Source organism: Trichosurus vulpecula, chromosome 1, assembly GCF_011100635.1.
Source record: "Trichosurus vulpecula isolate mTriVul1 chromosome 1, mTriVul1.pri, whole genome shotgun sequence".
Lineage (NCBI taxonomy): Eukaryota > Metazoa > Chordata > Mammalia > Diprotodontia > Phalangeridae > Trichosurus > Trichosurus vulpecula.
The window spans coordinates 519,639,393-519,663,969 of NC_050573.1; the positions used below are offsets into that span (position 1 = coordinate 519,639,393).

At 40.0% G+C, this 24,577-nt stretch overlaps 1 protein-coding gene across 1 annotated transcript in view; it reads left to right on the forward strand.

Annotated features, from left to right (window-relative positions):
• PCSK5 (proprotein convertase subtilisin/kexin type 5) overlaps positions 1 to 24,577 on the forward strand; it is a 618,746-nt gene that overhangs the window by 370,953 nt on the left and 223,216 nt on the right. Inside the window, 2 exon segments of the mRNA XM_036741047.1 lie at positions 4,008 to 4,125; positions 7,724 to 7,912. Coding sequence (XP_036596942.1) covers positions 4,008 to 4,125; positions 7,724 to 7,912 — 307 coding nt within the window.

The window sequence follows — 24,577 nt, forward strand, 5'->3', positions numbered from 1 at the left end:
TACACTGCAGGGACATTTACTGACACTTAAGAAATAGGCAGCCCTTTTCTAGCAACCCACATATCTTTTCTACCTGTATACTCCCCCAGAACTGCAGGAGGACCTTGAATGCCAGCTGAAGCTCATCGACTAAGCTCACAATTAAATAGCACATGATAAAACTTTTTGTTCTGACCCATTTTCTGATATCCATAGCGCAGCTACAATATTTTACAATAGGAAGAAAAGTTTATTATGGAGGTAGAGCAGGGAGAGGTAAGAAGAGGGCAGAGGAAGCAGCCAGAAGAGATCTTTGTTCATCTGTATCTTCTGCCCTATCCCTACCTTCAGTAATGCCTTTCCATACCCAGATCCCTCATTGATGCCCAGGATCCAGCTGTTGCACAGGCTCCCAGCCCAGGGGGTACAACTAGACTTCAGAATCAATCAGTGGGCACGCACCTCATTACTAGTTTTTAAGGATACCATAAAAGGAGCTGCTATTGATACTTCATTTAGGTCCATACTCTCTGCCATCAGCTTCCTTGGAGAACATGGCGTTACTGCATACTGGATCAAGTTTCGAGACTATTCTCTATAACTCATTTTAGGTTGCAGAAAATGAAGTTTTGTAATAAGTGATATTTACTCAAAGCATTCTACTTTTATTAGTCTGCTAAACATTCTTATCTCTAATACAAGTATATTCCATAGTCTTTTCTCCAGTTCTCCATTCAGTACTTTATACTGAGAGTCAAAGCATTGGGAGAGACAATAAGATGGGAAGGAAATCAATGCATTGCCTTTTAAAAAAATAATTCATAATGTTTTCCCCTAAAATTCTCTTTTCTTTGTTAGTTTTAATAAGTATAACATGCCTATAGTATTTGGTGACTTCATTTCAATCAATGTCTTAACTTTTCCTAGATTCACAATCACTTGAAATGGTTAGTAAATAAATGTCTTCACTCTGTATAGTATTCCATCTTCCATCTCTTAAGCCTTCAAATAAATTGTCCCCTGCACTTGCAATCTACTTCTTCACTTCTCTCTCTAAGATTCCCTAGCTTCTTTTCAGACTCAGCTTTTGTGCCATCTCTTAAATAAGAGTTTTCCTGATGCCCTCTGTTTTTAGGGGTCCCCCTTACCTTGCACCAATATTACTTTTATTTCCTTTGTTCATATTTTTCACTTACCACTTGTGGACATGTTTCCCATCAACCAATCAACAAATATTTTTTAAATGCCTACTGAGTATCAAGCATTGTGCTAGGTGCACCAATAGACTATAAACTCCTTGAGAGGAGGACCATTCCTATTAGAATGCACATATTTTGTATTCACTTACTGGTGTACATATTGTTTCCTCAAGTAAATGTAAGCCTCAAGGGCTCTTCTGGTTTTGTCTTTGTGTACTCGGGGCTGAGCACTGTGCTCTTCATATAGTAGGCACTTAATAAATGCTTGTTGAGTAAGTGAATGAATGCATGAATGAATGTCTATGTAAAAACTCTGGTCCCTACGTGCTGTTCTATTTTACCCCTGATTAGGGAGGGGTGAGATGCTTCCTAGACCCTCTGTGCAATCTGGTTGGAAAGATTTGTTCCATTCTGTGGAGGATACTTTTTAAAACACTGTGCATGTACGTTTTCCTGAGAGATGTGCCATGCTTCAGTCTATATTGATTTATCAATACACAACCTCTAGAGAGGTTTTAAAGGTCTCTCCCTTTTAATTATGCCCTTCTTGTCTCCCTCGCTCCCTGAAATACATCCCAATATGCAAAGATTTAATTTTGTGGCAGCCATTCTAGGCAGTTACATATACCTATAACCTTATTTGATTAAAGAGATTTGGCTAAGGATTCTTGTTCTGATTGAAGTTCAAGTAGAAGTGCAAAGGGGAGGTATAGCACAGGTGCATTTTAAGAAACTGCTACATTATAATGTGTGTCTGGATGAAATGTAAGCCTGCTGTAGCAGGAGAAAGTATTGGGTTGAAAGGTGACTTGCCTAAGGTCACACAATTTCATAGAACAAAGTAAGATATTTAGAAGCTGTGTCAATAAGCTGTGCAAAGACTGGACTTGGAGGAAGGAGCCCTGGGTTCAGATCCCAACTTAACCACTTATTAGCTGTATAACCCTGAAATCAATTTACTTCTAGGAACCTCAGTTGGATTTGTTTGTAAGATAAGCATTGGAGTCAAGAGGGTGTCAATAGAAGGCTGGTCTTCTGCCCAACACAGACAAGCTATAGAACCGTGGAAAAAAATCTCAGTGCCCCCAAATAGCTCTCTGTGTTGGTAAATTACAGCCTTAGCACAGTGTCTGACACATAGGAGGTGTTTAATAAATGCTTATGGAGGGACTGACTGACTGATTTGAAGAGCTCTGCATCTCTTTCCGTGAAGGGAGTTTCCCCAGTGGAAGTTCCCCCTAAATGATGGAATCACAGAATCACAGGTCCAGGCATCAACAAAAATGAAATGATGATGACAACCACAATAATAACAATACTTGCAGAGTTGTTGTGAGGAAATCACATTATAAAGCTTAAAGTAAATTGTGAGTTCTTATTTCCTTTGCTCCAGAAAAAAAAAACAGTAAAGACCCAGTAGTAATGAGCTACACCCTGATTCATGGGTGAGACTAGATTATTAAGAGAGAGACAGAGAAGGTACTTCATCAGACATTCTTCTAAGCGCTTACAGTGTGCCTGGCATTGTGCCAGATAATAGAAATTGTAATAATAGCAATGAAACAAGGAGCATATAGTCTCCTGGCCTACAACAGGTGTCCCTCTAGGCATATACAGAATAATATAAAGATAATAAATGCAAGGTAGTTAAATTCGATGAAGTTAGGAGGGTGCTAACATTGGAGATCAGAAGAGGTCATGTTGAGAAGAATACTTGATTTGCATCTCACTGATACACATGTACAAAAAGGAAAAAAGGCATAAATGAGCAAAATGTGTCCAGGAAAGTTTGAGTGGACCAACCTGGTTGGTGTAGAATTTGCATAAGGGAGAAGTGAAAAATAAGGTTGGGGCCAAATAATGGAGAACCTTAAAAATCTGGGATGTGGAGTATGGGGTTTATCCTGTGAGCAGAGGGAAATTATTAAAGGGTTTCCTGCAAGGGAGTGTCAGCAATGAAAGCCAAGTTTTAGGTGATCAGTTTGGCAGTGGTGGGAGGGTAGCTTTGAGCAGGGAGAGGCTGAGGAGAGGCTAACCTTACACAATCATGAAATGAAGAGTTGAAAAATTAAATTGGAGTGAAAAACCAAACACTTGGAAATGTTGATATATTCTCCTGGTTGTGATGTCAAATTCATCTTAAGATCAATGAGATCTGTGGTTGGAAAGTGAAAAATGCAGTGTTTTAGGGTAAAGGCAGTTAATCTCTCAGAGCCTCAGTACCTCCACTTGGAAAATTAGGATAATAACAGTACGTGCTTCACAGGGTTGTTGCAAAGAAAAAATAATAGTGCATGCAAAGTGCTTCACAAACCTTAAAGGACTAAATAAATGAGTTATTACTAAAATTATTATCTCGCAAAAATCTAGAGGCCTTCGTCTTTTGCATGCATGGAGTTGAATTCATTCTTTTCCTGAAAAAGAAAAGATAATGGTTTGTCTTCTGGGGACATTCAGTTTACCTAGTAGGTATAACCAAATTGTCTTGCTTCCAAGTTATTTTTATCAGTGAAATACTATGAAAAGTAGGGCATATCGTTTTATCTCTTCAGACTGGATAATTGTTTTAACTTGTGGGATCTATAGAAAGAAGTTGCCACTCCATGACTAAGGTCATTTGGGTAAAAGAAACATTTAAGAAATCGATGAAGAGATACTATCAATTGATACCTTTCCCCAATTTGTTCTCAAATCCGGTAGCCTACAGGGCAGCCCTGCTCACAAAGGTGGCATCTGAATACTGTCCTAATGAAATGTGATTTACAAGGTAGATAAATGTTCACCACGTTTCCTTGGTCTGAGCCTGACCATTTTGTCCACCTTCCACAGTGAGCCACCTCTATGGATTCGGGCTGATGGATGCAGAAGCCATGGTGATGGAAGCCGAAAAGTGGACCACTGTCCCCCAGCAGCATGTGTGTGTGGAGAGCACTGACCGGCAAATCAAGTAATAACCTGAAACAGACATATATGATGATAATGCTTTCAATTGTATCTCATGCACTGACCTTTAATATCTGTCTTGGCTGATTGTCCAGGGAAGCTAAAGCGTCTTTGCATGGAATGGATGGAATCTCAGGCTAATACATCAATGACTCAACAAAGTATTTATAAATGTTTACTATGTGTGATGCACTGGAAATAAAAAGATGAAGTGGAAACAGGCCTTACCCTCAAGGAGCTTACACTCTTTTTAAAAAAAAAAAACTTTTTTTCATTTAGCAAGTATTTATTTTCTTTTTCTCTCATCTCTCTCCCCTCATTTGAAAGAGAGGAATAGAGAGCAACAGAGTCAGACAGGGAGCAAGGGAGAGGGAAGGGTGAGGGAGAGGCAGGGAGGAAGGAAGGAAGGAAGGAAGGAAGGAAGGAAGGAAGGAAGGAAGGGAGGGAGGGAGGGAGAGAGGGAGAAAAAGAAAACATAAATATTCATAGTCAAGCAAAATAAATTCTCCCATTAGCCATGTCTGAAAATATGTTGTTGACTCTGCATCCTGAGTCCATCCCTTTCTGTCTGGAGGTGGGTAATATTGATCTTCATCATTGATCTTCAATTATGGTTGACTATTGCATTAATCATAGTTCTTAAGTATTTCAAAGTTGTTTACCTTTACAATGGTGTTGTTATTATATTAATGATGCTTCTGGTTCTGTGCCCTTTACCCTGTACAGCCGATGGAGGAGCTTACATTCTAATAGGAGAGATGATCTGTACATAAGTAGGTATATACAAATTACACTTCGAGTAGACAGATGGAAGGTGACCTTAAAGGGAAAGGCACTAGCATGAAAGGTCTTTTGTAGAAGGTGATGTTTGATCCAAGTCTTGAAAGGAAGCCAAGGACTCTAAGAGGTGGAGTTGAGGAGACTGGAAAGCTGGGAAGAGCCCAAGTAGGGAAGATCTTTAAATGCTGAAGAAATTTACATTTGGTCCTAGAGTTAGTTAACAGGGGAGTGTAGAGGGCCTCTTTCAAAACTTCACACCATAGTGCGGAGGTGACCTTGTTAGTCTCAAAAGCCATGCCCTCTCACTCTAGCAGGTTGTTCCAAGGAGGGAAGAATTCTAGTGTATATATGCCCGACTTCGGACCACGTTTCTGTTGTTCAATGACCAGCCCAGTTTAAGAAGCATACTCATCACCAGAAGACTAACCCTGAGGTGATGATTTTTTCAGTCATATCAATCAGGAAGATTATCCACTCAACTATGAAAGGATTGCAATTTGTCTCAGTCGAGGGACTAATAGACCCCTGAGTGTAATTTATACGTTAAAGAATGACTGCAAATCTTCTGAAGGTTGGCTTTGCAAGTCTTCCAGTCTCATACTCTTGTATCTGTAGGTATAAGGGGTTAATTGTCCCTGCATTAAAAAGATTTGTAGGACTTAGGCTTGGAAAGGATGTTAGAGATTATTGAGTCCAGCCACCTAATTTACGGATGACTAGATGCAGTCAAGGGCATCAAATGCTACAGAGATGCCACATTAACACTCTCTCTCCTCAAATTATCTTGCATTTATTTCTATTTGTGGAACATCTACAATAAAATAGAATAGAAATTCTACGGTAACAGGATTTCTACAATAGGTGTCTCTACTTTCTCTCTTCTCACTCTCTTCTTAACTCCTTACAATCCAGCTTCTGACCTCATCATTCCACTGAAACCACTCTCTCTCCAAAGTTACCAGGAATCTCTTGATTGCTAAATCCAGTGGCCTTTTCTTATTCCACAATCTCCTTGACCTCTCTGCAGCCTTTGACACTAGTGATCACCCTTTTCTCCTCGATACTCTCTTCTCTCTAGGTTTTCAGGACAAGACTCTCCTCTGGTTCTCCTCCAACCTATATGACCTCTCCTTTTCAGCCTTCTTTGCTGGATTCCTCATGGGTATCATGTCCTCTAAGCATAGCTGTCCCTCAGGGTTCTATCCTGGGCCCTCTTCCCTTCTCCTTCTATACTACTTCATTTGGTGATCTCATCTGCTCCCATAGGTTTATTTTTTAAAAAGTACTAAAACTTAAATACGCAATAAGAAAAGAAAAAGAAACAAATTATAGACTTAAATACTAAAACTTAAATACAAAATAAGAAAAGAAAAAAAAGCATTGCCATGTGCACAGCAGAAAGCAAGAGAGGATTCAAAATATACAGCAATAAATTTCCACTTCAAGATAATAAATACTGCACATTGTGTACCCTATAGGTTTAATTACTTCCCCATGCTTATGATTCTTAAGTCTACCTAGCTTTCCCCAACCTCTGCTGACCTGCAATCTCACATCTCCAGCTGCCTTTCAGACATCTTAAACTGGATGTCCAGAAGACATCTCAAACTCAACATTTCTAAAACAGAAATCATTATCTTTCTCTTCATGCCCTCTCACCCTCCTAACTTCCCCGTTACTATCAAGGGCTATGCCATCCTTCCAGTCCTTCAGGCTTCCAACCTAGGTGTTATTCTCAGTTCCTCATTATCTCTCACCTCCACATTCAAACTGTTGGCAAGGCCTATCGATTTTCCCTTTGCAACATCTCTTGGACGGACATGCCCCCTTCTCTCCTCTGATACGGCCTCTACTCTGGTGAGACCATTATCACCTCACGCCTTCATTATTGCAATAGCCTTCGGGGCCGGGGAGGGGTCCTGCCTGCTTCTAGTCTGTCTCCACTCTAATTGCCCTCCATTCAGCCACCGAAGCGATTTTCCTCAAGTGTAGTCAGATCTGATCATGTTAACCCTCTCTATTCAATAAACTTCAGTGGTTCCCTGTCATCTTCTGGAACAAACAGAAGATGCTCTGTTTGATGTTCAAGGCCCTTCATAACCTAACTCGGTCCTACCTTTCCAGTCTTCTTACAACTTGCTCCCCCACACGTACTTTTCGATCCAGTGACACTGGCCTCCTGGCTGTTCCATGAACAAGACACTCCCTCTCTCAGCTCCAGGCTTTTCTCTGGCTGTCCCCAGCATCTGGAATGCTCTCCTTCTTCTGCTCTGACTCCTGACCTCCCTGACTTCCCCTAAATCCCAACTAAAATCTCACCTTTTCCTCTCTAATCCCTCTTAATTCTAGTTCCTTCCTTCTTTTAATTATTTCCTTCTTATTTTATGTATAGTTTGTTTGCACTTATTTCTTTGCTTGTTGTCTACCCCCTTCCCCCCATTGTGAGCTCCTTAAGAACTGGACTGTCTGTTACTTCTTTTTGTATCTCCAGAGTTAAGCACAGAGACTGATGCATAGTAGGTATTTAATAAATGTTTAATGACTGAATGAATGAATGTAAACTCCTTGAGGGCAATGACTGTTTTGCATTTCTGTCTGGCACAGTGCTTTGCACATAGGGAGTGTCTCATAAATGCTTGTGGAATTCACTTGAACTTGCCTTTCAATGTGGGTGAAATTTATCATTTTAGTGTATTTCTTAAGCTTTGGGCCATGAACAATCAAGGACAAGCTTCATACTCTGAGGTTGATGGCCTGAGGTGGTGCCGATTCTGGTTCTATGGGTGTAGTAAACTGACTTTGATGCTTTCCATCTGTTATAGAACCATACGACCCAGCAGCGCTGTCCGCTCCATTTACAAAGCTTCTGGCTGCTCCGACAACCCCAACCACCATGTGAACTACCTGGAGCATGTGGTCGTCCGCATCACCATTACCCACCCTAGAAGGGGAGATCTGGCCATCTATCTGACCTCACCTTCAGGAACCAGATCCCAGCTTTTAGCCAACAGGTAGGCTTCTGGTCCCCCTGCCTCAGCTTCTTTCATCCTATTTATTACACATTCCTGTGATCACAGACTGGTGTGGTGTAAAAAAAAAAAAAAAAAAAAAAAAGAACCAGCATTGAGAAGGATCTAAATGTGAACCCTAGATTTGACCCTGGCTGTGTGTGCCTCAACCTCTCCTAGTCTCAGTTTCTTCATCTGTAAAATCAGGACAATGATACTTGCACTACCACTTCACAGGTTTGCTATGGAGGAAATGCTGGGGAAAGAGTACAGGCTTTGGAGGCAGAGGATTTAGTTTGATATCCTATGGCTGCCATTTAATACCTGTGTGACCTTGGAGAAATCATTTCACTCCTTTGTACCTCATTGTTCTTGTTTGTAAAATAAGAGGATTCAACTAGATGGCCTTTGAGGTCAGCTGGAAATCTCTGATCTTTTGAACCTGTGAAACCCAGAGGGCTAAATATATGTGATTTTTCACTATAGTGCTTATGACAAATCCTAGTGTGCCTTAGAGATAGAACTAGGCAGCACCTTCATCTAATAGGAAAAGACAGAGAAGGAACTTGTCTGTGAAGATGATGCCAGGTAGGTAGATCACTAGGAAGGTAGGCATTCTCAATAAATAAAAAAGTTGGCTGATCTATTGGGGGAGTGGGGAAGAAGGGGTATTGGAGTTATTATTTATTTAAGTAGTTTCCACTTTTTACTATAAGGGGAGTGATCTATAGGCATAAAAGAGCATTCATTTTGTTGGAGTGATAACAGTTAAAAATGTTACAGAAGAACTGGAGATCTCCTTATGGATTTTCCTTTTACATAAGACCCTTTGTTGTCCTTCCTTCTAGCTCAGCAAGACCATTGGATCCCAATATTCCAGGTTTTTTTTCTTCTTTATTCTCCTTCTCTTCAACTAAATCTAGTTGATTTGCTGCCTGCAGTAATTTATTGAATAACGCAATCCAAGTATATGCTTTCTCAGGTCACAGGGAGAGACAATGGTGGAAAGAAAAAGAAACCTGGTTTGGGGATCTGAGGACATTTTTTTCAAACCCCAGCTCTACCACTTACTAACTTATTACCTGGATAACTTTGAGCAATTCTCTCTCTCTCTCTCTCTCTGTCTCTCTCTCTCTCTTTCTCATACACACATGCACACACACACACACACACACACACACACCCCTATAAAATGAGAAAGTTGGATTAGATGTGTTTTAAGGTCACTTCCAGCTCAAAAGCTGTGAGCCTTTGAATTCCTGTTGTTCTATCAGGATCTCTCCTCGGGCCACATTTCCACAGGCACACACTCTCTTAATCTCAGCATCATCTCTCCACTATTCCCCCCTCCCATCTTCAACACCCACATTTTCCTTATTCTATTAATGCAGGTCAGGATCCTACAAGAGCAAGAGAAGCTTTGGGCCTCAAAGGCTCAAGTCTTCTTCTAACCAATCAATGAGCATTTATCATGCACTTACTATGTGCCATTGTATATAGTGTGACACTGGTCTTCACAGCCTCCAGGTGATATCAGGTCATCTTATAGGCCTCACTTGTCAGGACACTGGAGACAATGTCTGCTGGTAGAAGGAAATCCCCATTCTTCGTTCCCTTGTTTGAGCTGGGAAGGGGCTAAGACGAGAAGACCCTAGACGGGACTGGTTCAGGGGTGGGGAACCTGCAACTTCAGGACCACATGTGGTCTTCTAGGTCATTGAGTGTGGCTCTTTGGCTGAATCCAAACTTCACAGAACAAACCCCCTTAATAAAAATATTTGTTCTTAAAACTTGGACTCAGTCAAAACATTGCACCTGAGGACCTAGAGGGCCACATGTAGCCTTGAGCCCTTAGGTTCCCCACCCCTGACTAGACTATGATAGACTAATCAGGCTCTCCTATTCCTAAGGTAAATGGAGAACAAGAACCTATAGCCTGGATTATACTTATACTTACGTACTTCAAGGATTTTGATTTTTGTCAGCAAGGACAGCCCTGTAGATGCCAGTCACTGCCCCTCTACCCTTTTGTGTGAATCAGTTAATAAGCAGTTATCAAGCACCAGGCTTTGTGCTAGATTCTGGGGAGAAAAACCAAAAAACTTATATTCTATCAGGAGAAAAACCACATATACCAGATAAAGAAATACATAGCACATACAAAGTAATTTTAGGGAAGGGGGATCAGGGAAGAACTCACGTAAGCGGTATCACTTGAACTGAGTTCTGAAAGAAGCTAGAAATTCTAATTGCTCAGATCAAGAGTGAGTCCATTCCAGATATGGTGAGCAACCTGTGCAAAGCCACTGAGGTGGGAAATGAAATGCTACACAGTATGTGAAAAACAGTTTGCTTGAAATATAGAGTGTTGGGGGTAGGATATCATAGTCTGGAAAGGCAGGCAAAAGAAGCCACAATGTGAAGAAAAGAGATTTAAATGCCAGGTAGAAGAGATTTTGTTTTATCCTAGAGGCAATAGGGAGCGATTGGAGCTTCTTAAACAGAGGAGTGATGTGGTCAGCCCTATGCCTGAAAAATATTAGTGTGTCAACTATGTGGAGAAGGGATTGGTAAAGGGAAAGACTTCAGGTGGGAGCCCAATTAGGAGGCTGTTTCAGTAGTCTAGGTGAGAGAGGTTAAGGGTCTGAATTGGGTTGGTGGCCATGTGAATAGAAAAAAATGAACAGAAGCAAGATTTGATTGATAAGATGTGACAGCCAATCGGATAGAGCAGGAGGGGAGAGGGAGAGTGAAGAGTCAAGGATAGTTCTAAGGTTACAAACTTTGATGACTAGAAGGATGGTTAAGCCTTCCCCAGAAGCAGAGATTTTAGGAAAGAAAGGTCTTTGAGGGTTGCTGTGCCAAAGAATTTATCAGTATGTGTCCAACCTCCAGATGAGCTTCTCCAAACTTAACTAGGCTAATCCTCAGATGACCTTACAGAACTTATATTCACATCCACACGTGTGTATGTATGTATGTGTACATACATGTATAGACATAGCTTCATGTACATATATGTATGTAACTGTAAGAGTATGTTGTGATTTATACGTATGTATAGATGCATATGCATGTATATGTATGTGTGTAACTGTAAGATCATATGAGAGGCAAGGTTATAGTTTGTGTGTGTATATGCATTTACACATGTATTTACATATGTATATACAGTTTATGTATGGCTGTGTGTGTATATGAATTCAGTTCAAATCATGTTGCTTATATGAGTTCCTTCCTAAACTTACTGTGTGTGTGTGTATTTATGTATGAAGTGTATGTGTAGGATAGGGGTGGGGGAGACAGATAAAGATAGAGATAGAGAGTGATAGGGATAGAGAGGAAAGGGGGAAGGGAGAGAGATGGAAAGAGAGCAGGGCAGCAAAGGTCAGTCTTTCTGGGTGACAGTAACTAGGAATGCCAAGTCAGATTTTTCAAGTGGCATTTTATTGTGCTTGGAAGACTTGCTCTCATTCTTCTCTCAAAACTAAATTCTTCTTGCTGTCAGAGCAAAGAATGAGAAGCCAATTCCTAATTTTTTAAACAGGAACTGCAGCCTTGCCAAAATAAATGCATGCAGGTGCAAAGCAACGATACTCTGGAATCAGATCAATTGGGGGCTTCCCCCCTGCTCCCCTTTCTCAAAAGACAAAGTGCTCTCAGCTGCCCCTGTGTGACTGTGGCTACCTGACCAAAACCTTCTTTCCAAGTCGAGCAAGACCTTCTGATGCAGGATTATAATATGATTAATGGAGGCTGTACCAGCTGTTGTTACTGAACCCAACAGTAAAGGCTCTTTCTTCCTTTTTTTCCTTTATCCATTATTCATCTGGGTTTCATTTGAAAAAATATGCTGGTGAAATGCTGAAGTGCAAAGGTATGTTTTACACATGTGGAGATCTTATCCCCTGCTTCTAGAAAAAACAGTCCCTCCTCATACAGTTGCTGTTTGCTTAGGCCGTCAAGCCCCCTTGGCACTCTCTAGCCCCCTCCTGCATACTTTGCTTTTCAGTGCTGGCTTCCCCTGAAATGACTTCAGCGAGGAAACTTGTGAGTCAGAGGCTCTATGGATTCTATCACAGGCATTTGGCAGATGACATCGTCACTGGCTTCGGTCTGTCTGAGCATTCTTCAGAAACCAGTCTTACAGGGAACATCTGCTTTGTTGTTTCCAAAGTGCTGAATATGAATGTGCGGGGTGATGGCCTTCAAGAGAAGAGCAGCAGAGATTCCAGAAAGTCAGTGGATACATCTCCAAAGATTTCCTCCTTCCTCCCCCTACCCCAGTCTCAAGAACCAGGATCTATCCTGGCATCAGCCTGTGGTATCCTGAGAGGACCTCCTTGGGCTAGAGTGAATAATATCTCTTTGATATGCTCCATGGGAAAAAATGAGCTCACTTGGAGCGGAGGAAGGAAGGAACCCTGACTCTTTGGTCAGAGGTTGTGGGTTCATATCCCGCCTATGATGCGTACTACTGGTAAGACCTTGGGGAAATCACTTAACTTCCTTGGGTCTCAGTTTTCTCATCTGTCAAATAAGGGAGGTTGGAATAGATGACCTCTGAAGCTTCTTCAGGATCTATGAACCTATGAACTAACCACCCCCAAAGAGAGTAGTTTGAGTTATTTAAGAAGAAAGAGGTGAGGGCTTGCACTCAGTGATGTAGAGTAAGCCCTACACTCATTTATCTACCACCAGAGAGGAGGGGCGGGGGGGGGGGGGAAGGGGGAGAGAGAGAGAGAGAGAGAGAGAGAGAGAGAGAGAGAGAGAGAGAGAGACAGAGACAGAGACAGAGACAGAGAAGAGAAAGTCAGTGCTTGCTCCTGACCCTGTAAATGTAAAACAGCTGCTGGCTCTTAGAACTAAGCTAAGTGCCTGAGCTTTTAACCACATGGCAGCAACATTCCAGGCCTCCAGTTTCCTATGGTTGCATGTCCCTGAATTTAGGAGGATCCCTCCTACTGATGTGACAGGGGAGAGGGTCTGCTTCTTTTGGCATCTTTTCTGACCAGTGAAATTCCAAAGCGTTCATTTATTAGAGAAGATCCCAACTCCAACCCTTGCCCTATCTATCTGATGCTGTTACACAGAACTTTGATTAGCTTTTATCTGGCCCTGTTTTTAACTGTGTTCTCCGTGTTAGAGGCTAAGGGAAGAAGGTATAGATGGTATTGAATGGAAACTCTGGTTTAATCCCTGTGGTGAGATTAGCATTCAGAACAAAGAATACTTTTGAATGGAGTGCATTAGTTGGCATTTCAGAAGCAACATAAGATCATAGCTCTAAAGCCAGAAGTGGTCTTAAAAGTCATGTTGTCCAACTCCCCTCATTTTACAGTTAAGGAAACTGAGACCCAGAGAGAAAGAGTGACTAAAAACATGCTGCACTTTAAGAAATAGAGAAAGGTGCCCTAACTCTGAAGTCAGAGGACAAGAGTACAATCTTTCCTCTGACAACTGTTACCTACATGATGTTGGGAAACTCATTTATCCACCCTGGGCCTCAGTTTTCTTGCTTATAATGGAAAACATTGGTCTAGTTGGCCTCCAAGTTCTCTTCCAGTATTATCTCTAGGATCTGATGAACAATATTGCTGCTAACATGTTGTATTAAAGACAATGTCATTAGAAATGAAAGCTGTCAGAAACAAACCAAACAAAACTACCCAGAAGGAGTGGAAAGTACAGCTAAAAAGCATAGGACCCTCCAAAAATGTTTAAAAGCTAGGAAAAGAGAGTCCTGGGATGACAACCACCACTACTTCATATTGGACTCTGGAAAATTCTGACTTTCTCCAGATAGACTCCTCAAGTACAGTGTGTCACCATAGTAACTTTCATACTTGAGTTGCTTCCCTTTTGTTCTACCCCAAATTTTATTGGTGACTCCCAAAACTGGGAATTTCTTTTGCCTTTACCAACATGGTAGCAAGTTAATATGAAAGTTTCATATTGTGATATTGGAGATATCCTGTTCAGCTCCTTCTCTCCCATGGTATAGCAAGCAGCTGGCAACCTAGACAGTAGGTACGATGAAAAACCATGTCATGAAAGAGTCTGATAGAGACCCAAATGTTCAGGGGATGACTGAACTTGGGTTCCCCTTTATTCTTTTAGTGTACAAGAGGATAATGCTAGAGGAATAGTTTTACAAATGTGTTTGTGGGTGTACGTGTGTGTGTGTGTGTGTGTGTATCCCTTAGGAGAAAATAGTAACCACAATGCCTGCTTTTTAAAAAATAAACTTATTGATTTTAATTGATATTGCATATTACTTATACTTCTCACTGTAACCCTTCCCACCCCTTCCCAGAGATCCTTTCCTTATAACAAAGAGGAAAAAAAGAAAACAAAACTAACAAAATAGAAAAAGTCTGACATACTATGCAGTGGTCCACACCTATATTTCCACTTCTACAAAGAATCAGGATTTAGGGGGATGTATTTTCATATCTTTTCTAGGAGGCCCATCTTGGTCATTGTAATTTCATAGCTTTCAATTATGATAGCCTTCTTGTTAGGCTTTCCATTTAAATTGTCCTGGGCTTTGTGGATATTGTTATCCTGGTTCTTCCTGTTTTACTTTGCATCAGTTCACATAAGTCTTTGCACATTTCTCTGTATTTATCATAGTCATTGCTTCTTAAAGCAAATTAATGTTCTGTTGCATTCATGTACAATCATTTGCTTAGCCATTCCCCATTCAATAGGAAATGACTACCTTTGGAAGGGTCTCTTTCTCCTGTACCATGTTTAGGTGAGAGTGGCTTCAGAATTGCCTTTGTCTCTCTTGCCCCACCCCATCCCAGGTAATTCTATTTCTCTGAAACTTGTGGGCAGTAGGAACAGACTGAAGTCTTTGATAAGTCATGTCTAGGCAGTCTGGAATCTCTCAGCAGTTCCTTCTCCCAGCTGACAGGCAGTTGCTTGAACCCCTGTGGAGAACAGCTGTTCAAAAGAGAGTAGTTTATCCAAGCATTTGCAGGTGCAGAGCCCTGGAAGGCAAATCTGCAGTGTTCAAAATACTGGTTCAGCTTAAGCTTTTGTGCCCCATTAGCCCAGCAGGCAAGCCCCACTGGCATGCCAGGTTGCTAATTTAGAGGGCTGGATCACAAGATAAACAAAGAGCAGTGTTGGAATGGACAAATGGTTATTTCCTTCCCTTCCCTTCTCTTTGTTCTTCCCCCACCCACCCTTTCAGTTCTTTCCTTGGCCTGTCTACCTTCCCTCCCTAATGGAAAAAACAGTATATTCAGCACAAATGGTATGCTTATTGGAAAGAGGTGTGGGTGAGCAGAGCAGAAAGCAGAAAGAAGGGTGTCAGCCCTTTTCAAAATTTGGGGGTAAGGACAATGACACAGAGAAGCTACATTTTCTACACTGACTCCTCCATATTCAAATTCTGCCTGTGTAATTGCTGGGTTCTGCAGCAAAGGTTGTTCCCTGGACTGGCTGGAGTTAGTAGGAATCAAATTTCCTATTCTACAACTATGAGATACTCCCTGGAATAACAGAAAAGTTATTTTTACTCTCTTTTCTACCCCTACTCCAACACCCCTCATTGATCTACCCCACCCTTATTTTAGATTGGATTTGGGCGTATTAACTCTCTGCTTCAAAATCCTAGCCCTTTAGTGAAAACTGATACACTTCCAAATTTGATTACACATGAACATACATTTCTGGCTCTAATTATGGCCTTCGGTACAGAAAAGGTACCATTTTTTGCTGGAATGGCAGAGATCAAAGAGAGCTATGGCATTCTGGAAATCATCCTTTTCCAAATGTATTCTTCGTACTTTAATGATTTCTTAATTATTGCCTTTTCCAGTTCAGTGATGGGCTCCTGATACTGGTACAATCTGCAATGCATTTAGTGGATTGATGTCATACAGTCATACTGTTTCAGTGAAAGTACATGAGACTGGCTTACATGTTATAAGCTCTTCACTGTCCAGGCAATTAATCAATAAGTATTGATTAAGTGCCTATTATGTGCTAGGATCTCACAATAGACACAAAGGCAAGAGGGAAACTCCCTTTGGACACAGTCTCTAAGGCAACATGTATTTCTGTGGGCGATGGTAACAACAGCTAAAGTTTATTTAGTGATTTAAAGTTTGCATCCTTTTGGAAGCTGAGACAGGTTAAGTTTCTTGCCCAGGGTCACACAGGTAAGTTAATAAATGTCTGAGGCCAGATTTGTATTTTTTGTGGTTTAGTCTTTTTTAGTCATGTCTGTCTCTTCATCACCACATCTGGGGTTTTCTTGGCAAAGATCCTCAAGTGGGTTGCCATTTCCTTCTCCAGCTCAGTTTACAGGTGAGGAAACTGAGGCAAACAGGGTGAAGTGACTTGCCCAGGGTCACACAACCAGTACATATCTAAGGCCAGATTTGAACTCGGGTCTCCCTTACTCCAAGCCCTGTGCTCTACCCACTGTGCCACCTTGCTGCCTAGATTTGTACTTAGATCTTTTCAACTCAAAGCCTAGCATTCTATTCACTATTCTAAGCTAATAATACACACACACACACACATATATATATATAAATTGTATATATTTACATTATATAAATTATTATGTGATACATATTTATGATAGAATTATACAACTATATATTATATATTATGAATATGGTATGCATTATGTATTATTATATATTACAAACAAAATCTGCCTATCTTGCTCAAAACTCTTTGCTGCCTTCCTCTCTTGCCTCTCCAACTGCCTTTTAGACATCTCACCCTGGATATCCAGTAGGCGTCCTATACTCAATATGTCCAAAATGGAACTCATTATGTTTCCTCCAAAACCCTCCCCACATCCTACCTTCCCTATAGAGGAAATCACCATCCTTCCAGTTCCTTAGGCTGGAAACCTAGGTGTCATACTCCATCCTCACTACCCTCCCTCCCCAAGTTGTTGCCAAGGACTGTTGATTTCACCTTTGCAACATCTCTCAGATATGCCCCCTTCTCTCCTAATACTGCCACCAATCCAGTGCAGGCCCTCATCACCTCATCCCTTCATTCCTGCAATAGCCTGCTGATGGGTCTCCCTGCTTCCAGTCTCTCCTCCCTCCAATCCATCCCCCATTCAGCTGCAAAAGTGGTTTTCCTAAATCACAGGTCTGAACTTGTCCCTCCCCTACTCAAAAAATTCAATTACTTCCCTGGTCAAATACAAAATGCTCTGTTTGACATTTAAAGCCCTTCATAACCTAGCCTCCTCCTACTTTTCTAGACTTTTTACACCTTCCTCCCCACCACATACTCTTTAATCCAGTGATAATGGCCTCCTGAATGTTCCAAAAAAAAAAAAAAAAAACAAAACTCCTATGCCTGGAAGGTTCTCTCTCTTCTATTCCACCTACTGACTTCTCTGGATTCCTTTTAAATCCCAACCAAAATCCCATCTTTTAGTGGAAAGCCTTCCCCAACACCTCTTAATTCTAGTGCCTTCCCTCTGCTAATTATTTTCTATTTATCCTGTAAATAACTCATTTTGTAGGTATTTGTTTGCATGTTGTTTAAATTCCTTGAGTACTTTGCCTCTTTCTGTAGCCCCAGTACTTAGCACAGTACCTAGCATGTAGTAGGTCCTTAACAAATGTTTATTGATTGATAATATATCATTATATATGACATAATACATATATTGCATTATGCATGATGTATAAATCCTATATGTAATCATAAGTGGGTGCAAGTGTACACTCAATAATGTAAAACCCATAATATGTAATTAAGGGGAAGGGGCTTAGGGTTCTAGCATCTGGGGAGATCAGGAAAGTCTTCTTGTGCAGCTTTTGAATTGAGTCTTGAAGGAAAATAGAAATTCTAAGAGGCAGAGGGAGAAGGTTCCCAAATTCTCATGTCCTAATGTTCAACCCCTGGTGTAACAACAATGTTGGTAGCAGCTGCTGTGGGGGTGTAAGACCAATAACACCAGCACACGGGAGGGCTGCTAGCATAAGTTCTTTGATATGCTTTTCTAAGGAAAGCAATTTTATTTCAATCTGCACTTGGGTTCAAAATTAAATTTATAAGTTCTCACTTTAATTAAACATACATATAACATTCACTTAGTTCAGGGGAAAAAGTCAGTACCCTGAACTTCAGAGAAAACACAAACAGAAATTACAAGCAGAAATTATATAAACAGAGCAAAGCAGACAGGGCTTCTAACCATCTGTCCGTAGCAATACATACAGAGTTGCCAGAGAGAGAAGCACCAACATCTGGGTTTTCAAAGCTTGGGGCTCCTTAACAGCTACCCAGAGTCTCTACACGAACACTCTGCCAATGAGTGAGCCCCCAAAGGAAAATGCTAACCTTGGAGCATATATACCCTGTTTAGGGCCCTTCAGTTTAGTGCCTACTTAGCAACTTTTGTTGTATGAGAAAGATCTTTAATCATCGATTGGCATCACAAAGGTATAGACCTACCTCTAATCAGGTCTCCCTTAACTGGCCCCACCTGAGGCCCATTGAATGAGTAGTAAAGATCTTTAATCACAACTAGCACCACATCATATAACGTTGTTCCAATCAATGACTCTTGATCAAACAAAGGCAAGACTCAAAGGCACTTGGTTGCCTTAGTGCTGAGAAGCACTCCAAAACAAAAGACAACAAAAAGTCCCCCTTTGCTTGCCATTATACCTGGGCAGTTAGGTGGTACAGTGGATAGAGAGCAGGACCTGGAATCAGGAAGACTCGTCTTTCTGAATTCAAATCCAGCCTCAGACACTTACTATCGGAGTGATACCTGGGTAAATCACCTAACCCTGTTTGTCTCAGTTTCCTCATTTGTAAAATGATCTAGAGAAAGAAATGGCAAACCACTCCAATATCTTTGTCTAGAACACCACAAATTAAGTCCTGAAGAGTTGCACACAACTGAACACTAATGTTCGAAGCACTATGTGGATCCTTGCAAAACTCAGCAAGTTTTTCTTCCTCTCTTTTCATAATCCTCAAAGAGAAAGCTGTGCAATAATGAATAGAGAAGTGGCTTCAGAACTGGAAAGACCTGGGTTCAAGTCTTGCCTCTGACGCAGTGACTCGACAAGTCAATCTCTCACCTTCCAGCATGTTGCCAATCTACACTGGTAGAGGGAGTTTCCTCGCCTGGGAATTCCTTATATCAATTAAATCACAGGTCTAGTCCCTATTTCTCTGTCTTCATAATCTTCAAAAGGCATTTATAAAGTACATACTTGTTAATCGGACAGAGTTCAATGCTGTAACATGATGATTTACAAAAAGAGTTTGCAATCTGAAATTGATCTAACTCAAGAAAGTGTGCCAAAAATCAGACAGCCGTAGATAAATGTTCAGGTTGTCGCTATTAAGTGTTCACCCTGTACACACAGCAAGGATGAGATCATTTGGAGATTCTGAGGGAAGCAGTGCCCAAGGGAGTCTCAGAGACACTGCTCTGAAATAAATGAGCTTGTCTTAATAGACAGAAATGTAGATACCTACAAATCCCAGAAATTACCTTGTTTGAGTATTTTTTTTAAATCCCAAGTCATCGTGATTAAATCTCTTTCTGTTGCTCACAACTCAACAAAAAGAGTGGATTTAGATAAGAATAGAAACCTAATAGCATATTTAGAATACCACATTTGGGAAGGAATTTAAGTAAACAGTACAAAGACTGAACCTCTTAAGGGAACAAAACCTCAGAGTTGACCTGAAGCAAAGGTTGAAGTGTGGAATATAATGTCCTCTTTAAATAGGGATGGGGGAAGAAAACTTTTAAACAGCTTGGTCAAATATCATGGTGAGCATAATTGATAAATATCACCTGAGAAGTAACCGATGAGACTGAAATTGCTATTTACCAACTTAGAAATAATCATGTTACAGTACATACTTGTATTTATTTTCTTAATGCTTTTTAGTTACCATAATAACAGTGCAGAAGAATGTTGCTGTCTTGATGAGCTGGCAGGATCTTTAAAAAAAACAACACTTCTTATAATAATAGTATGAATTATTTGCTGAAATCATTCCTCAGAAAGCTGCACTATATTTCATGACAGTCTTTTATTGTAATCTCCCTCCAAAGTAGCTCATATGAAAGCTATTAGAAAGGATGGGACTGTGATAACCAGTTGTTTCATTTTTGTCACTCATGCATAGATCATTCCATTGAGTATATAATTATGAAGTTGAATTAGAGTAATTGTTTTATTTAATAGGAGACGATTACAGTGACATAAAGTTAATCTAGCATTGGTTTTAGTGTACTCACACTAATGACGTTGACAATTTATGGAATCTAAAAGTTGGAAGAAAACACTGAGAGTCTAATTCCATACCTGAGTAGGGACACCCACTGGACTATCCCCTACAAGCACTCATTCAGCTTGTGTTGGAAGATTCCCCATTGATGGAAACCCATTCCATTTTTTGACATTATTCATTATCTTATTATCATATACCTTATTATTGTGAAGTTCCTCCTCATATTGAGGCAAATCGCTCTTTAGCCTCTATCTGTTGCTCCTAATTCTGCTTTCTGATAACCATAATGTACTTGAAGACAATTATTAGATCTCTCCCCATCCAAAGCTGATTTATCCACAAGGCCTTCTACTTACGCATCCTTTTGTGACATAGCTTTGTATTAACCCACCATCCAATGTCCTTCCTCTGGAAGCACACCAACTAGTCTTTCCTATTATGTGGTGTCCAGAAATGAGCTCTATACTCTAGATGTGACCTGACTAGGTCAATATTTATTTATCCTCTTGTTGGAGTCTCCCATTCATGGGGAGCTCACTACAACAAGCAGGGGAACATTAGTCTCCTTAGTTCGGAACACTATTTTCTTTAAATGCCTCGTAAGATTACATTACCCTATTACTGTTAACTCACATTGAGTTTGTAATCCACGAAAATCCCAATTTTAACCTAAACAACTATCTTGTCTGTTTCTTCTTTATTATGAACTTATAAATTTAATTTTGAACTCAGGTGCAGAATTTTATATGCTTTCATTTTAGGTGTCATCTTAATAAAATCTGCCCATCACTCTAGCCTATTGAGGTTATTTAGGGGCTTATTTTTGTAACTTAATGTATACATTTGCTATAACCTGAAAATATAATAAGCATGTCTTCTATGCATTCATCCGAGTCACCAAGAGATACATGCGGAAGAATAGGATTAAGAACAGAGTCCTGTGCCACATTATTACAAACTCCCCTTTGGGTTGACATTCATCCATTAATGACCACTCTATGAGTCCAATTCACAGAATGTAAGGGTGAGAAGGAGTTTCAGTTTCCTTCCATTTCCAATCCTTGCTAATTTTTTTTCTTTCAAACTCACCTTATATCTCTCCTTGCCCACAAGTATTAGGAGAGACTGTCAAATGCCTTCATAAAACCAAGTTACACTATGTCTGATATTTCCCGTGACAGTCCAAAGACTTTTACAACAAAAGAAATGAAGTTAATCCAGCATGAATTCTTAAGCCATGCTAGCTCATAATGGTCACCATTTCTCTTCCAAAATATATGTTTTGTTTTGGCATTATGGATACTTTCTAATAAACACTGAAACAAATGCTCTTACAAAATCCGTTCCTACCGAAACTGTTAGCTATCGATTGTTCACAAAAAGGAGAGGAGAGTGGTTTCATTCTTTTTGTTTATTTGTTTTATTCTTTACTTAGATAATATTGATCATTGTGTTTGACAAGAGTTTTGTGGCCTTTCTCTGTGGAGTTTATTTACATCACTGCGGTCATTTTGTATAATATTCCTTTGACTCTGTTTTCTTCACTCTGTATCTTATTATGTGAGCTTTTCCATTTTTCTCTGAATTCTTCACAGTTTTTACTCCTTACATTGCCAGAATATTCCATGTCACTCATTATATGTCATATTTTTTCCAAGCATTCCCCAGTCTCTAGGTAAGCTATTTTGTCTTTGTTCCCAGCTTTTTGTGTTCACAAATAAGACTACTCTGAACATTTTTTGTGAAGAAGGAATTACTCACCAGTCCAGTGTCTGGGTCTAAGGTGTACCAGGACAAACCTGACTCAGGCTAGTCAGGTAGTTCAGGTTCCAGATTTGAACAAAATGAGACTCTCTTAGATCATCTGATAGCCAACAAGAGTAGTTTTACTTAGCCATAGTAAGGAAAGGATGTTCAGAGCAAGAAAAGCACATTTAGCAAGGGATCTAGAATTAATTTAATTGAGCATAGCTGCTCTGTCCCTGAGTTGTCTATAATAGTTTTTCACACAGAAACCTGAAGGAAGAGAGTCTGCTTCCTCATGCTTTTTGTTTGCTTAGCTTGTGTTTGCTTTTGCTGCTGTTGTAGTATCTAGGCTAATAGGAAACTACATTAGCCAATAACAGGTCCCAGTCCAAGCCTCACTTGGTCATTGTTTGGGTTTTGATGGCTCAAAGTGAGTGTAAATATCAATTGTTTCTGTTCTGACCAGAAACCCTGACAGTCTTCCCTTTCCAGTCTGATTTACCTCATTTCTTCCCTATCCTTAAATCAGTAAATGTGTGTTGCGTCAGACAAATGGAGACCTGGGAAAAACTTTAGTTTAAAAAGGCTAAGGTCTACACAAACAAAACCAATGCAACCAAGATTAGAAGGAAAAAAGAAAGGTGGGAAATAATTTTTACAGCTTCTGTTTCTGATAAGGACCTCATTTCTAAAATATATAGAGAAATTAATCAATTTTATAAGAATACAAGTCATTCCCCAATTGATAAATGGTAAAAGGGTATGAACAAACAGTTTTCAGATGAAGAAATTGAGACTATCTACAATCATGAAAAAAATGCTTTAAATCACTATTGATTAGAAAAATGCAAATTAAAACAACTCTGAGCTACTACCTCATATCTTTCAGATTGACTAATATGACAGAAAAGGAAAATGATAAATGTTGGAGAAGATGTGGGAAAATTGGAACACTGATGCATTGTTGCTGGAGTTATGTACTAATCCAAACTTTCTGGAGAGCAATTTGGAACTGTGCCCAAAGGGCTATAAAACTGTGCATACCCTTTGATCCAACAATACCTCTACTAGGCCTGTATCCCAAAGAGATCATAAAAATAGAGAAAAGATCCACATGTACAAAAATATTTATGGCAGCTCTTTCTGTGGTGGCAAAGAATTAGAAATTGAGGGGATGCCCATCAATTGGGGAATGGCTGAACAAGTTGTGGTATATGAATGTAATGGAATACTATTGTGCTATAAGAAATGAGGAGCAGAGGGATTTCAGAAAAACCTGGAAAGATTTACATGAACTGATGCTGGGTGAAGTGAGCAGAACTGGAACATTGTACACAGCAACAGTAACATTGTATGATGAATTAACTATGATAGACTTAGCTCTTCTCAGCAATACAGTGATCCAAGACAGGTCCAAAAGACTCATGATGGAAAAATGCTAACCACATCCAGAGAAAGAACTATGGAGTCTGAATACAGATTGAAGCATACCATTTTCACTCTTTTTTTGTGTGTGTCTTTTCTTTCTTGTGGTTTTTCCCTTTTGTTCTGATTCTTCTTTCACAACATTTGGAAATACGTTTAACATTATTGTACATGTATAACCTGTATCAGATTGCTTGCTCTCTTGGAGAGGGGGAGGGAAGAGAAAGAGGGAGGGAGAAAAATATGTAACTCAAAATCTTACAAAAATGAATGTTGAAAAACTATCTTTACATGTAATTGGAAAAAATAAAATATTATTAAACGTTTTATAAAAAAGGCCAAGGTCACCCACTGTATCTGGGGTCACCTCCAGTCACTCTGACCTATGTCTAGCCACTGGACTCAAAGGATCCTAAAGCAGAGAGTGAGGCTGATGACTTTGCCCAGCTCTGCCTCACTTAAATTCATATGCAAGTGAAGACATCACCCTCCTGATGTCATTGGTCCTCTTCCAGAAGGAAAGACACGCAACAACAAAGCTAATAGCAAACTATATCGAAGGCCTAACCCTTAGTCCTCTGAGCCAATTGAATATCAAGGATGGTTTCAATAGTTTTTAAGGAAAAACTAGCCCCACCTATCCTAAGGGTAAAGCCTTAGGATATCAATCCTACCTAAAAGGGAACCATCTCTTTACTAATATTCTTCACACTTCCAAATGGTTTTCCAGAGCAATTGACTCAACTGTTAGCCTTTTTTTTATACAGCTTCTCCAATTTAAATCTATTCCAAAAAACCATATGCTAGATTTTGTAGTAAGTGCTGTCAATAAAAAGAGAAAAAGTAGTTCCAACTCTCAAGGAATTTACATTCCAATTAAGAGAAATCAACAGGTATAAGGACAGATATATAGAAAGTATAAACAGAGTAAACTCTAAGTAATTTCAGGGTTGGAGACATTAATAACTGAAGAGATCATACAAAGTCTTCCATAGGAGGTGGTACCAGAGTTATGATTTGAAGGAAGCGAGGGATTTTATAATGCAGAGGTGAGGAGTCCCCCCAGGCATGAGGAATGCCTGGATCTGTGTAAAGACCCAGAGATTGGAGATGAAATGTCGTATATAGGGAAAAGCAAGTCAGCCAGTTTACCTGGGTCATTGAGTGTGTGAATGGTAAGAATGTGAGATCCATTTGGAAAGATAGATTGGAACCATAGCATAAGGGACTTTT